The following is a 15,213-nucleotide window of genomic DNA, read 5'->3' as shown; positions in this document are numbered from 1 at the left end:
TTAACAAGGAAATGGATCATATGCTACATTTTATTTCTATAAATCTTCACAAGTGTTTTTATTCTAAATTAATTGATAATTTATCACTTGTGTGTACCATAACTCGTGAGCTATATTTAGAACAGGCCCCCCGAGTAAGTGTGTGGTCCTCGCAGAGGCAACCCACAGGCACCGTGCTCAGTCTTGACATGAACCAAGCATCCATATTTTTCGGGGGAGGAAGCAGAGATTCAAACCCCAACCATAAAACTTAGACCAGTGAGCAAAAGCCATGTAGCGCCGTATTGCCCATTTTTATAGTGCAAACATGAATATAAACTCCACGAATTTTTATGCATTTTAAAAAACCTCACAGAAAACAAGACACATCATCCCGCATACACACCTCTCTTTATTAACCCCCTAGTGTAACACCATACTGTGCTCAAATAACCATGCCTTTTCTCTTCTGCCATTTGCACAAATCCAGATCAAAGCTTGAAGACTCTCTTGGCATTTGTGATTCAGGGAGGAGGTGTCAATGGTGTCCCATTCAGCGTAGGAAGAGAACAGGAAGTATTACCCCGTGCCATTATGAGTACATGAGTGTCCATTACATCTTTCCAAAAAATAAAAACAACAAAAAGCCCTGCTGTGTTTGTGATCATCAAGTTGAGGTTACGCAAGGATACAAGAGTCAATACAATGAACAGTCTGAAAGGTGGTACAATTGTGTTAGCCTCATCGCTAAATTGCCCAAGTTACATTTATTGTCTTGATTTCACTCCAATACATCAATGTGCTTGCTTCTTTAAGTACATGTAGATTGCGAACAATCGAGTTTACTGAGGACTGTTCTTGTTTTCCGAACATGTTAAAACGACAAACAAAAAAAGACTTGGTCCTTTATGCTATGAGGCGAACAAATTTGAGTTACAACTTCAAAAACACCCGCCATGGGTGACATCAGAAATGGAAATCCTGGTATTTTTCTTTTTTTTTTCCTTCTTGTGACGCTAAAAGACCCTGACTGCTCAGTTAATTAGGTACAATACAAAGATGAATTGGATCCAAAAAACTGCTGATGTAAACGGCACATAGCTAAAAGCAAAATAGCTAACAATTAGCAGCATTTAGTGTACTTTTACTGCGCAGAGGTTTTAACCTTCACGCAAGTTAGAATGGGGCCGTTTGCAAATTTCAAATTGTCTGACATCCAATCCAGGGTGTAGCTCGCCTCTGACCCAAATTCAGCTGGGCTTGACTCCAGCAACACGCTTATGAGGGCAAACGCTATCGAAAAGGGATGGATGGGAAACATTTCGAGTTGAAACCACAACAACTTGGAAGTGAGCCACCATCCAAACAGGATAGGAATCATTGGAGGGGCTTTTGAGAGCATGTCTCCCAAACTCCTGTCTCAAAATTCAACTCATGCCACCACGCCCACTGCACATTCAATACTTAATTTTGCTCCTCATCACACGCTCCAGTTCTCCAGGGAAAAGCATACAACAAATGTCAGGTTTTTGTACGTCATGAGATTGTGAAGTCACATTTAAACAATGCCAGTTCCTGATCAGTGATGCAAATGAGACAGGCCTGAAGCCCCCCCCCCCAACCACCCACAAATGTATTTACATGGCTAAAAGCCATTTTTTCAGACAAAATACATCAGTTCAACCCGCTGGTAACCGCATCATACACCTTCTAGCTTCTGCATTGCCCTAAAACTAGACTGTTATTTTATTTTATTCATTCATTCATCTTCCGAGCCGCTTGATCCTCACTAGGGTCGCGGGGGGTGCTGGAGCCTATCCCAGCTGTCTTCGGGCAGTAGGCGGGGAACACCCTGAATCGGTTGCCAGCCAATCGCAGGGCACACAGAAACGAACAACCATTCGCACTCACACTCACACCCAGGGACAATTCAGAGTGTTCAATCAGCCTGCCATGCATGTTTTTGGAATGTGGGAGGAAACCGGAGCACCCGGAGAAAACCCACGCAGGCCCGGGGAGAACATGCAAACTCCACACAGGGAGGCCGAAGCTGGAATCGAACCCGGTACCTCTGCACTGTGAAGCCGACGTGCTAACCACTGGACTACCGGGCCGCCTTATTTTAGTCCTCTCAAAATGACAGAGTGGGTTTCATGCGCCTTTGTCGTGGCTTTCTGTTTCTATCAACAAAGACGGCAAAGTCACAGCCGTGACTCTACTGTACTTCTACTTTAGTGTTTCCTGGAGGGAGGTAGGGGGGGCGATGGGAAAAGCGACAGTTGGGTGGCCATTGTTAGCCAAGAGGGGAGAACCACCAGCAAAGCTGTAATAGAGACTCAAGTTTTGCTGCGCCATGAATAGAAAGCAAAGCTGTTGCGATGATCGTGGTTAAAAGTCACACATTACAAATGTTACCAAGCCTTCCATGAATGACTTTAATAGTGAACAAGTGAGCAAGAAGTGATTATGGTCAGAAATATTAGCAGGGAGCAGAGGAAAGTGGAGAGAGCAGCCAGGTTGTCGTGTTTTTTTTTTTTTTCTGTAAATGAAGTTTAGTGGTAGCTTTGTGTGTTGCAGCAGTAGAAGGGAACCCCTTAAGCATCCGGTTAGTAAAGCTACAGTACATTGTGTTTTTGTGTGTGCCCTGTGAAGACCTTGTACAATGTACCAAGAGCTGGAGTGGTCAGACAGGCCGTTACAAGTAGCAAGACAGGACCTCATTGGTATAGCGCAAAGAAAATCGTACATTTTTCTTATGTTAAGTGCAGCGAAGCGCGATACAATTTCAGTGTTTTTTTTTTGTTGACATTCGCGTCTAATCTCACATCAAAAGAAAATATAGATTTTATATATAAAGCACCCATACGTGGCTGATTTATTTGTCATTTACTTGCCCTATGATTCAAATTCTTTTGTTGTTGTTGTACTGAATCGATCATTCGTTAAGAGTTACAAGTTCCAAATCAAAAATGACAACGAGAAAGCAATTGTAGTCCAACAAAAAAAGTGAAAAGGCAGATTGATCACATCCCTTTTGTTTTGTTTTCTTTGAGAGGTGGTTTCAAAAAGAAGGCAATAAATAGTGCAAAAGTGATGCAAGAGTGTGTTAGTGTAATATGGGAGGGGGGAGGGGGTGCAGAGAGGGGGAAGCAGGAACTGCCTTTCTGGTTGGCATGTGCATATAACCCTAAAACACCAGACATGTCCCAAATTAAGTACCCAGACAGCACCCATAGGCGGTGTGGGGGTTTGTAGGGGGAACCCCCCCCGCCCACACACACATTAAGAGTCCCCTTCCAGTGAGCTGACAATGTTTCCCCTTAAAATGGAGACAAGAACAACAACAACCAAAAAAAAAAACATTGCGGGATGCTTGGTGCACATGCCGTTCACTTTCAGGACTGGCACTTTTTTTTTCTTCCATGATTGCTTGAGAAGGTGCGTCAGTGTCCCGCACACACCCGGCGCCGCATTTCTATGTGGCCTGCGACCCACGAGCGTCCCCGTCAGGGCCCAGGGCCGACAATCGACTTCGAGCTAAAAGGCTGCTGGGGGTCACGGGCAGGCGGGGGGCTTCGCTCACCAGGTTCTCGTACTCGCTACTGTCCTCGTCTTCATCGTCGAACTCCTGCCCCGCCGCTTGCCTGTCTAATGAGTCCGAGCTCGACCCGTCGCCGTTGCCCAGGTACGGCGAGCCGGGCGCGCCGACGGGATTGGAGGGGGGGGCGGCGACGCCCGGGCCCGTGGCCAGCGGGCCTGGCGTGGGGTGTCCTGGAGAACCCACGGCTTGGGGGCGGGGAAGCAGAGCGGCGCTGGTGGGGGCCGGGGAAGAAGACGAGAGCAGAGAGTCAACTTGGGACAGCAGGTCGGCGTAAGAGGGCGGGTTGGGGGAGATGTTGGGCCGCTCGGGTGCGGAGGGCGCGTGGAAGGGTGTCCTCGGCGGGAGGGACGTCTCGGAAGGTTCCGTGTTCTCCTCCGGAGTGGAGTTGAGATTGCGGGCTTCGCGGAGCACTGTGGAGCACACGGGACACAATGCTTCAAAGCATTTCAACTTTCCCTGCTTAAAGATCAAAGCACAGTTCGCCAATACTTTTGTCAGCCCATTCCTGTAAAATAAAATAAAATAAAATAAATGAATAAAACAGGGCGGCCCGGTAGTCCAGTGGTTAGCACGTCGGCTTCACAGTGCAGAGGTACCGGGTTCGATTCCAGCTCCGGCCTCCCTGTGTGGAGTTTGCATGTTATCCCCGGGCCTGCGTGGGTTTTCTCCGGGTGCTCCGGTTTCCTCCCGCATTCCAAAAATATGCATGGCAGGCTGATTGAACACTCTAAATTGTCCCTAGGTGTGAGTGTGAGTGCGAATGGTTGTTCGTTTCTGTGTGCCCTGCGATTGGCTGGCAACCGGGCCTGCGTGGGTTTTCTCCGGGTGCTCCGGTTTCCTCCCACATTCCAAAAACATGCGTGGCAGGCTGATTGAACACTCTAAATTGTCCCTAGGTGTGAGTGCGAATGGTTGTTCGTCTCTGTGTGCCCTGCGATTGGCTGGCAACCGATTCAGGGTGTCCTCCGCCTACTGCCCGAAGTCGGCTGGGATAGGCTCCAGCACCCCCCGCCACCCTAGTGAGGATCAAGCGGCTCGGATGATGAATGAATGAATGAATGAATAAAACATAGTTGGCGACAGTATATGTCACTGACGCTCCTCTTTAGGTGTCCCATTAAATCATGTCAATGGCGCTAAAGAATGATGACCTTCCAAAAAAAAAAAAAAAAGTGCCGTAAGTGCTGTTAAAATATGCTGATTGCAGAAGGAATATTTATATCAGCTTTATTTATATAAAGGATTTCACTTCTTATGGGCTGGTCTGGAATGTTTTTTTTTTTTTTTTTTTGGAGAGCACTTTTCAGCTCGTATACGATCTTACACTGCACACACGAAAACCTGAGCCGGGATTCAAACCGCGAGCTGGTGAGGCCGTGCTGCTCAAATATACCGTTTCTCAAATAAATACTTACTCCGCTCCTCTTCTGCCGTTTTGCGTTTCCTGAGTGCAATTTGTTCTTTCAGCTTGTTCACGTCGTCTTGAATTTTCTCCTTCACGCGTTCGGTTTGTTCGACCTCCCCGCACACGGCCTTAAAATGAGATGACGGGAGGAGAAATCGAATGAGAAAAATATCATAAAAAGATTATTGTACGCACTCCGGGAGTCTGACAGACCTGCACTTTATCTTGTAGTGCGCTGTACACCTGATATATGGTTCGGATATCCTTCATCACGCCGTCTTTGTCGAAGAATTCGGCCCTGCGGTGGAGTGGGATTGCCGGAGACATTCGTATCATCGCAGCACATACAGATTTGCTTTTTAGGAAGTCATCGACAGGAAGTTGAGCTCAACGGTACTGTCGTTACATTTCGGCCCGCGAGCCGAGTGTAACAAATTCCGCTGTCCCATTAGTCGCGGTCAGTTCACAGAGAGAAAGAATACTGTGCCTCGCCCCTGCTTTATAAAGCGCACAGCCGGCAGGAGGTATTAACGCCCTCTGGCACAGCCGGGCAACTCACGCGACAGTTTGTCATGTCGCCCCTTATGGAAGTTAATCAGAGAGGAGGCTCTGCGTAAACTTAAAAATATTTTTAAAAAAGTCTCATGTTGGCACACGCTCAGGTGGAAATGGGTGCTTGCGCACACACACACACACACACACACATTAGGGGACACTTGTTCAGCAACTAACAGTGAGCCCGGAAGCGGTGCCGATTCACGTTTGGAGAGCAAATATTACCCTTGTTCTTTGATGACCTTGGCGTAGTTGAGCGAGGTGTTGGGCACAGAGGAGACCTTGTACTCCTGCTGGCTGGTGTTGCCGAGGTTGGGGATGGCGAGGGTGATTCTCTGGCTGTGCCTACTGAGTGCAGACGACCGCGGAGCAACCCCAGAATATGACCCGTGAAATACAATACTAGAATATTGTTGAAGTCATTTTCGGTGGACTCTCAGAACTGTTTGTATGAAGACAAAAGGAGATTTGGTTCCCCTGCAGCCCTGCCGTGTACAACAACAATCTACAAGTAAATGAAGCCATCAAAAAGTTTCGTAATTGCTCGTTGCTTCAAATTTTCTTTTAAAATGAATTATACAAGCGGCCGAAATGAGCTTTCTCCGCAGGGTGTCCGGGCTCTCCATTAGAGATAAGGTGAGAAGCTCGGTCATCCGGGAGGGGCTCCGAGTCGAGCCGCTTCTCCTCCACATCGAGAGGAGCCAGATGAGGTGGCTTGGGCATCTGATTCGGATGCCTCCTGAACGCCTCCCTGGTGAGGTGTTCCGGGCATGTCCCACCGGGAGGAGACCCAGAGGAAGACCCAGGACACGCTGGAGAGACTATGTCACCCAGCTGGCCTGGGAACGCCTCGGGATCCCCCGGGGAGAGCTGGAAGAAGTAGCTAGGGAGAGGGAAGTCTGGGCTTCCCTGCTAAAGCTGTTGCCCCCGCGACCCGGCCCCGGATAAGCGGTAGAAGATGGATGGATGGATGGATGGATGGATGGATGGATATTCGGGTGGCCCAGTGGTCAACATCACAGTGCGGCGGTACCGGGTTCAATTCCGGCTCCGGCCTCCCTGCGTGGAGCTTGCATGTTCTCCCCGGCCTGCGTGGGTTTTCTCCGGGTAATCCGGTTTCCTCCCACATTCCAAGAACATGCACGGCAGGTTAATGGGACACTTGAAATTGTGCCTACGTGTGAGCGCGGATGGTTGTTCGTATGCGTGTGCCTTGCAATTGGCTGGCAACCGGTTCAGGGTGTCCCCCGCCTACTGCCCGAAGACGGCTGGGATAGGCTCCAGCACGCCCCGCGACTCTTGTGAGGATAAAGCGGTTCCGAAAATGGATGGATATTTACATTCCGAGAGCCCACCGAAGTTCTTGTATGAATAAAGTCCTCAACAAAAATGGAGGCATGCTCAATCAATACCTGCGGTTGGGTCGGAAGAGCACGTACTCCAGCGCGTGCGTGGAGCTGTTGGCCGTGGAAATGAAGCTGAAGAGGAGGAAGACGAGGTCGGGCACGCCGAGCAGCTGCATCAGCTGCTTGTGGACGACCTGCTCCCTGAAGGACATCTGCTGCTGCGTGTTCCGCCGAAACCGATACCAGCCAATCACATGCTGGGCGAGGAACGAGCGAAATAAAAGGCCTTGAGAGTTTGAATAGATCGCAGCTCGATATCTAAAGAGTGGATTTGTTCGTGTGACGAGATGGACCGGACAAACTCGACGTCGTCACTCACTTTTCGCCTATCTTTTAGAAGACTGCTGAGATGTTCCTCGTTGACTTTGCCCGCATAGTCATAAAAGCTGGTGACAGGGGAGGGGGGAAAGAAAAATATGTCACAATCCTGTTTGCTGGCACTGCAATCTTGTAAGATGGAGCCATCTGCTGTCCTAAAATGGGTATGAAGGTCCTAAGTGATTAAAACACTGAATGCATTAATTATTGTTAACAAATCAAGGGATCACGAGGTAAAAGGCAGAAATATATTTTCTGGTTTAGTCAGCATTTTTAACATAATGATACATTATTATCAAACTCACTGTCATAAATACTAATGACGGATTGATCATCTATTATGATTAACAAAAGGAATGTTTTTTGTTTACGATGCCTTCTAGTGGTAGCAAAGACATGTTATACGGGTGCATCTCAATAAATTATAATATAAGTGCGACACTTCGTTCCTTTCGGCAGTTCAATTCAAAAAGTGAAACATTTCTCCACGTGTTGAACGAGGTTGCATCAAACGAGTTTCACTTTTTGAACCGAGATGTAAATTTCCCCATTGTGGGACAAATAAAGGATATCTTATGTACCTGCATCATGAAGATCCGAGTCATATTGTAAGTGTCAATAAAGAAAGTGCAGAGAGAAAAAATATATATCTTGCAAAGCTTACCTAAACAACCGTGCACAGGGGTCATGATTATGGATTTCTGTTGAAAACAGAGACAGGCGTTTGCAATGACACTATGCCTAAATCTAATGGAAAAATTGGACAGGCAAGGAGACAGATAGTCAGCCTTTACCTACAACCTGGATGAGCTCCACACTGCTAATCTGCGCGTCACTGATGCTGATCGTTTCCTCTTGCCTTACTTCTCCTAATAGAAAGCCCTCCTGTACAAACACAAAAGTGATATAACAAGATTGTTGAATATTCTCAAGTTAAAGCATTTGCAATGTAAGGATTTGCTGGTATCCTCCGAAATTGTACAGCGATTAGTTTCCAGACTATCAGGCCATTGAGCAGGGCAGGGCAGCACTGAGCTCTGCTGGAAGAAAACGCCAAGGTCCTCCCAGCTAAACTCCAGTAATCCAGAATGGAAGAGAGAATTTAATGTTGTGTGCTCAGATTGTGTGCAGTGCTGCTCCTTGTGTTTAAATGATCGCGTGATGAAATGATTGCATAGGCATGAAAACATGCACACAAATCGAAAGAGGTAGGGTTGAAGACCTGTGGGCATAAGAGGACTCAAGTTGACTGACAGGCATCACCTGTCTGTCAACGCGGAAACGAGGCGAATTAAAATGGAGGAGACGCTTTAATACTATTTATTCATTCATATTTCAATTGGTGACAAATAGATTAAGCCTTCAGAACCTTCAACCGCTACAATTGCTAGCCATTGGGGGAGCTAAGAACTGAGTATTTCCTGGAACTTAAACACTTCCCTTGAACACTTCCTCTTGTAAACTAACACCGATGAGCAACTGTAACTTAGAATTATAATCAGACGTTTCATGAGTGTGTATCCGTAAAAACACCAGCTCGACAATTTGGTGTACAACTCCAGAAACTGTTATGAGTACATTTGACCGGTAAATAGACGACACCATGACAAGCTAGCCGAGCAACAGATCACGACAGCGGGTAAGCAACACAAACTAATGGCGCCGATGAACGACGCCGGAGAGGCAACGCTTCGCCTCGCTTTTGGCAACGCGACGCGGCCTACTCACATGATCCGAGTTGCTATTGGCGCTGTGGTAACACACAGAACTAAAAGTATAACCTGAAATGGATGCCGCCATGATGGAAACATCCCCATCAATCCCACTGCCCCCTGCGGTTGAGAGGGCGCTTCAATAGGCCGCGTTGCCTCATGGGAGATGTAGTCGTCTTCTTTCGCTGTTGAGCAAACAACATGGAATCCGCCGTAAGAAGCACGAGTGGTTGCGACTCAGAACAGGACAGCGACTCGGAGAATGACTTTGAAACTTCACAGTTAGGAACGAAGGAATAGTAAGCAATTAGAGCATATAATGAAGTGATTAAAAAGTATGATGAGGTATTACAGTATATGTTTCTGCAGCCAGTGATAGCAGTAGCTACCAAACTAGCGTGAAACCCAAACTGTGGTTGTATTACCGGTAAATGACATTGTTTAGCCCACAGTGTGATGCGCCCATTTGTTTAGAGGTGTTGTGATTGATTTTTAAAAATTATAACAATGTCAATTTTGATTTGACAGTTGGGAAGATGCATACCAAAAAGAGTTGGAAACATTCAAAGACATTGGGGACGTTGGTGAGATATGGTAACTATTTTTTTTGTACAAGTATCTATTAAAATTAATTTTATTATTATTTAAAATGCACCGAAGCAGTGTATAACATTGTAGTTTATAAAAACATACACGAATTCCATATTTAAATTTTATGGAAATAATCCGTTTTGCTTCATGATTTCCTGCTTTTTAATGCCCATTGAGATTGTGCTGGTGTGCTCACCTTGGCCACCCTGGAGCAGTGTAATACAGACATACAGAGCACACGAAGACTTACAACTGAGTAGGTCAATTAGTCGTTTTTTATTTTTTGCAGGGGATTAAAATATATACTTTATATATTAGTTTTTTTTCCGTCCAACTTTATTCAAAATAATGACTCCATCAGCATTAGGCAACACATTTTGTTGCGTAATATGTCACCTCAACCCAAAGACAATATTTTTTTGTCACTGTGCCTAATTAATCGTGCTTTTATTTTTCTCATGAGGTTTGGTGAGGAAAGCATGAACCGTGTGCTAAGATGGATGGACAATGCTAAAATTCCGGAAGACGCTGCCATTTTGGACATTGGCACAGGAAATGGAGCCTTTTTAGTTGAGATGGTAAGGGCAGAGGGAAAGGGGACAATTTAATCAATATAATTTCTTATGAATATCAATCAAACAAGTCTCTCTGAGAGTGTCAATCCAAACTGCATTATCATCTCTGAAATAACACATTGTAACCAAAATATTCATTGTGTCATTTGAATTTTGAAATGACATTCCATGTCAATGTGTTTTATCTTTTGTCACAAGGCTAAACATGGATACAAGAATTTAACGGGAATCGATTATTCGCCGGCCTCCGTGGAATTGGCAAGAAGTGTTCTCCAGGCAGAGGGCTTGACGCATGTCGATGTGAAGGTGGCTTTTGTATCTTATCCACATACACAACATTTTATGTACAGTGCATGGCATATCCACTTCCAAGTGCCCCAAACAAAACCAGTCCAGGCTATACCCCAAGCGCGACAGAAAATTAATGGATATGAAGTATGTGTGGTCCATCCCAGGTTACGTAGTGGACTTAACGGCCGGTCCTGGATGAGTTTGAGGAAAACTTGCTGTTTACATGTGGCCTGCTTGAAAATGGCCCTGAAAGTGATGGAGGTTTGCCCACCATTCACATTTGACCACCTCCAAACCTCAAAGAAATGTAAGCACATCTGCTCCGTAATGGAGGTCCCACTGGGTGTGTCTTGTGTGTGTATGTGCAACAACCCTGCGTATATGTTCAGTACTTGGCACGCCAATGAGTGTGTGTGCGTTCTTTGGACAGAAAAGATTGCCGTTGATGTTAATATTGACATTAGCGGGGTGGAGCGGCTGGTAGAGAGAGAGAGAAATCTCTTTCTCGTATAGCGACAACTTTATTCGTCTTTGTGTAATTGTAGAATTACAACTTCATTTAGTCATGTCACATTACTTTATTTCGGCAAAACGAGAACTTTAATGTTGCAGTAGTACAGGACCCGGACTAATTGTTTTCTCTTGTGATTATTACAACTGTATTCTAGGAAAATTACAAAAGTTTATTCCTGTAAAATGAGCCTTTTCTTGCAAAATTATTATTTTTTTGTCTCCTATCATTACCATTTTATTTGCACAATTTCCAACATTGTCTTGTAAATTTCTGGATTACAATCTCAATACTGGGGCGGCCCGGTAGTCCAGTGGTTAGCACGTGGGCTTCACAGTGCAGAGGTACCGGGTTCGATTCCAGCTCCGGCCTCCCTGTGTGGAGTTTGCATGTTCTCCCCGGGCCTGCGTGGGTTTTCTCCGGGTGCTCCGGTTTCCTCCCACATTCCAAAAACATGCATGGCAGGCTGATTGAACACTCTAAATTGTCCCTAGGTGTGAGTGTGAGTGCAAATGGTTGTTCGTCTCCGTGTGCCCTGCGATTGGCTGGCAACCGATTCAGGGTGTCCCCCGCCTACTGCCCGGAGACAGCTGGGATAGGCTCCAGCACCCCCCGCCACCCTAGTGAGGATCAAGCGGTTAGGAAGATGAATGAATGAATCTCAATACTAGAATTTTATAATTTAATAATTTAATTTATTTATTTGTAAAATTACAACTTTTTCCCCTCCTGAAAATAAAACTTCAAATCACCTTGTTTTATTTTTCGGCACTTTATTTTTCTGTGTGTGTGTACCTCATCTATTTGCTTGATCAGCTGTATTCTCATGGTCCTTCTGCTCAGTTTTACTTTGTCACGCTCATATTTGAGTCATTGTGTCAACTTTTTCTGTTTTTTTTTTTAAAGGAGGTGGACTTCTGCCAAGGTGGACTCGAGGGTTACGACCTGTGCGTCGATAAAGGGACTTTTGACGCCATCAGCCTGAATCCTGACAATACTGGTGGGGTGAAAAGACTTTACGTGCAAGCTTTAAAAGCCTCCCTGAAGGATCAAGGCCTCTTCTCGATTACGTCTTGCAACTGGACAAAAGAGCAGCTGCTTGAGCGATTCAAAGAAGGTGAGGCCAAAATGCCATCCGTCCATTTTCTGTCACGCATGTGGGCCCCTCATTAGCGTTGCGAGTGAGCTGGCGACTGTGTATTAAAATGCATGTCATTCATATTTTGTTGTCAAACGTAAGCTGTAGTTTCAGTTAGATTTTTTTTTTCCCTAAAAGCATTTTTGTTAATGTCATAAATAAAAAGTTTTTTCCATTTTTGGAAAATTTTCTGGCTTGCTTTTAACTGCAATAACCTTGACTACTTGCTTGCAAAAAAAAAAATAAAAAAAAATCTAATAATGCCATTCACCAACTTGACCTCTAGGCGGCGTAACTGCACAAACTGTGCTGTCCTCTCCTGCATACATTGCAGGTTTTTTTGTTTGTTTGGTTTTTTTTTTTAATTCCTAGAACAAGCCTTTCTGTTTGTTTCTGTGTTGTATGTCAAAGTAAAACACAGCAAACCTTTACACCCCCAAGAGGTTCATTTCACTTTTGGCAATAAAACGTATGGCTGTGGGCATTGGAATATTTACATTCGGGCCCTTTTTGTTGTACGACCCACCTCGGTAACCACACAGGTCCTCAAGTGGGACCGTCAAGCTCCGGGCGACAACTGTCTGAAGTTTGTGTTTTCTGGCAAGTGGCCAGTTTGCTGTCACCGTTTTGTCAGTGGAGTTGCACGGGCGTGCCTGCGGGTTGTCTCTCGTGTTTTAAATATTCAAGATCCCGGGATGTTTGTCTGAGGCCTTTTGTATTTCTGTTTGTGTGGTTAATTACATTTTTCCCTCTTTGACGCCCTTACAGGATTTGAATTTGTACAGGAGTTACCCACGCCCACTTTCCAGTTTGGAGGCAAGAAGGGAAACAGCGTGACTGCATTGATATTCAAACGAATACGGTGACGCAAGCGACAGTGGTTTTTGGACATTGCTTTTGTATCTATATGTGCTTTTTTTTTTTTTAAGGACCCTCTTTATTATGCTTTTCATCGAATAGGAAGAACACTTTCTGGTTTAGTTTGCTTTCATTACATTAAAAAAAAAAACGGGAAATGACACGACATGATGCTTCATAATGCAGCACAGCTACTTTCCGGCCTGCTACTGATTTCCTTTTGCGTGTGCCCTCAATGTACAAAACAGTGACTGATTTCAAAGCCAAATTGGCATCCAGTTCCCCATTTGTACTTGAATACATCCCCTAAAAAGTGATGTGCATAGTAAAACTCATTCCTAAAACATGTACCCAAAGCCGCTCAACCCACTCGTTTGGACACCATTGTTCATAAAACCTGACTGACAGGACTTAAATAGACGCCGAATCACGCTCCCATCCGATGCAGATCGTTGTGATCATGTCCAAATGTTTTCACATGGAACCTCTTACTGCTGATGAGCACTTGGCCCGGTGAAGAGATGCTTATTTGGAATCAAGAGAAAGATTCCCATTGTCATGCTTTTCACTTGTCAAAGTAGCCCACGCGCAAACACGCGCCCTGGCTTTCACTGCGCAATTTCTCATCTGTTGGTATTTGTGGGGATCGTGAAGCCAAATTCTGATTTGACTGCGACTGACCCGCTGGACAAAATGTGTTTCCTGTTACAATAACCTCAAGAAGAAAATCACATCTTTTTGTATTCGGCTGGTCTATTTATTCATTCATTCATTCATTTTCCGTACCGGTTGATCCTCATGAGGGTCGCGGGGGGTGCTGGAGCCTATCCCAGCTGTCTTCGGGCAGTGGGCGGGAGGAACCCTGAATCGGTTGCCAGCCAATCGCAGGGCACACAGAAACGAACAACCATCCGCGCTCACACTCACACCTAGGGACAATTTGGAGTGTTCAATCAGCCTGCCACGCATGTTTTTGGAATGTGGGAGGAAACCGGAGCACCCGGAGAAAACCCACGCAGGCCCGGTTGCCAGCCAATCGCAGAGCACACAGAAACGAACAACCATTCGCACTCACACTCACACCTAGGGACAATTTGGAGTGTTCAATCAGCCTGCCACGCATGTTTTTGGAATGTGGGAGGAAACCGGAGCACCCGGAGAAAACCCACGCAGGCCCGGGGAGAACATGCAAACTCCACACAGGGAGGCCGGAGCTGGAATCGAACCCGGTAGCTCTGCACTGTGAAGCCGACGTGCTAACCACTGGACTACCGGGCCGCTGGTCTATTTATTTTTAACAGGAATTCGGGTTTGGGGATTTTTTTATTTTATTTTTTGCTGTTTGGGCCTCTGGTTTGCAGGGCATCTCTTGCGAGCGTGCCGCTCAAGAGTAGTCATGACTTTGTTGTGCACAGTATATGAAAGTTTTCAGGGAGTGCAAATAAAACTTGATTTTGGAATAGTTTTACCTTCAAACAAGGTTAAAAATGACTGAGATAACATGCCAGGCCCGTAGGTGGCGCTACCACTTTTGGCTAGGAGTAAGTACTACATCTGCTGAAGTATTGTTTCAAAATGTATCCTCCCCACCTCGGAAAGTATAATTAAGTTAAACATTCATCAGGCTAAAAACTCATCAGCAGCACAAACACGGTCACTCAAAAATGAATCAAAATCATCTCCCTTTTCCATCCCGTCATAATACAACACCGCGCTCACCACTTCAAACCAGCATAGTGGGCATGAGCCCAGATTTGAATGCTCACGCCAGTCCCCCAAAGCATCTGCAAAAACCTGCTTTTACAACAGGGTCTTCGTCTAAGTTCTGACCCACAAGTTTGGATAACATTGTTCTGTGTTAAGGTGGCTAACTGCAACCATCTGTCCAGTCCAAAAGGAAAAATGACTCTCCAGCAAAGGAACTAATCAGGGCTCCAAAGAGTCGTGATGAAGAGCTGCTGACATAATGAATAAACAAGAGGCCACAAGGCTTGTCCGTCACGTTGCTCATAAATTACTGCCCCACTCTGGGCGCGCCTGATTGGAAAACCGGGCCAGTAGACCGATGGGAGACAGCCGAACCCGAAAACATTCCGTTCAGAAAACACATATTCGTTTTACAAGAATACCTGGCAGATGGATATGCAGAATAAATATAAATATTTTATATGCACATCAGGAGACATTCACAGAAACCTTCCCATGAAAAAGGTAATCTCAAGAATCAAGATCAATCAAATCCTCCTTTTATAGTTTAAAAAAAAAACAGTGTT

At 45.5% G+C, this 15,213-nt stretch overlaps 2 protein-coding genes and 1 long non-coding RNA gene across 8 annotated transcripts in view; 1 reads left to right on the top strand and 2 right to left on the bottom strand.

Annotated features, from left to right (window-relative positions):
• Positions 1–373: 373 nt before the first annotated feature.
• Positions 374–9,113, bottom strand: abraxas2 (abraxas 2, BRISC complex subunit). 4 transcript variants are annotated; one of them, XM_052080875.1, is made up of 9 exons: positions 8,993–9,113; positions 8,059–8,149; positions 7,929–7,965; positions 7,266–7,419; positions 6,953–7,143; positions 5,766–5,888; positions 5,199–5,283; positions 4,996–5,113; positions 374–3,990 (listed from the first exon to the last, which is right to left on the bottom strand). In XM_052080875.1, exons 1-9 carry the CDS (start codon positions 9,062–9,064, stop codon positions 3,455–3,457), a joined length of 1,407 nt encoding a protein of 468 aa, XP_051936835.1. In that variant the 5' UTR covers positions 9,065–9,113; the 3' UTR covers positions 374–3,454. The 4 variants fall into 4 exon arrangements, with proteins under 4 accessions (XP_051936835.1, XP_051936836.1, XP_051936837.1 ...); XM_052080876.1 differs by having other exon boundaries at positions 5,766–5,885; XM_052080877.1 differs by having other exon boundaries at positions 7,266–7,332.
• Positions 374–15,213, bottom strand: part of LOC127610597 (uncharacterized) — a 157,899-nt gene continuing 143,059 nt past the window's right edge. Inside the window, exon 2 of the long non-coding RNA XR_007964962.1 lies at positions 374–2,048. This is a non-coding gene — a long non-coding RNA (uncharacterized LOC127610597). The remainder of the gene's footprint in view (positions 2,049–15,213) is intronic.
• Positions 9,109–13,106, top strand: eef1akmt2 (EEF1A lysine methyltransferase 2). 3 transcript variants are annotated; one of them, XM_052080902.1, is made up of 6 exons: positions 9,109–9,275; positions 9,505–9,570; positions 10,031–10,145; positions 10,341–10,448; positions 11,851–12,061; positions 12,851–13,106. In XM_052080902.1, the coding sequence occupies exons 1-6, from the start codon at positions 9,178–9,180 to the stop codon at positions 12,946–12,948; spliced, it is 696 nt and encodes a 231-aa protein (XP_051936862.1). In that variant the 5' UTR covers positions 9,109–9,177; the 3' UTR covers positions 12,949–13,106. The 3 variants fall into 3 exon arrangements, with proteins under 3 accessions (XP_051936862.1, XP_051936864.1, XP_051936863.1); XM_052080903.1 differs by having other exon boundaries at positions 9,178–9,321; XM_052080904.1 differs by lacking the exon at positions 9,505–9,570 and having other exon boundaries at positions 9,159–9,275.

This window comes from Hippocampus zosterae, chromosome 11 (genome assembly GCF_025434085.1).
Source record: "Hippocampus zosterae strain Florida chromosome 11, ASM2543408v3, whole genome shotgun sequence".
Classification (NCBI taxonomy): Eukaryota; Metazoa; Chordata; class Actinopteri; order Syngnathiformes; family Syngnathidae; genus Hippocampus; species Hippocampus zosterae.
The sequence above is the reverse complement of the archived record's forward strand: the minus strand, read 5'-3'. Positions and strand labels throughout refer to the sequence as shown.

Coding starts and splice junctions, on each gene's coding strand:
- eef1akmt2 (XM_052080902.1), top strand. CDS start 9,178: ATGGAATCCGCCGTAAGAAGCACGAGTGGTTGCGACTCAGAACAGGAC. Junction 9,571..10,030: donor GGGGACGTTGGTGAGATATG/GTAACTATTTTT, acceptor TTTTCTCATGAG/GTTTGGTGAGGAAAGCATGA. Junction 10,449..11,850: donor TGACGCATGTCGATGTGAAG/GTGGCTTTTGTA, acceptor TTTTTTTTAAAG/GAGGTGGACTTCTGCCAAGG.
- abraxas2 (XM_052080875.1), bottom strand. CDS start 9,064: ATGGCGGCATCCATTTCAGGTTATACTTTTAGTTCTGTGTGTTACCAC. Junction 5,889..6,952: donor CTCTTCCGACCCAACCGCAG/GTATTGATTGAG, acceptor GTCTGCACTCAG/TAGGCACAGCCAGAGAATCA. Junction 5,284..5,765: donor AAGGTCATCAAAGAACAAGG/GTAATATTTGCT, acceptor ACTCCACCGCAG/GGCCGAATTCTTCGACAAAG.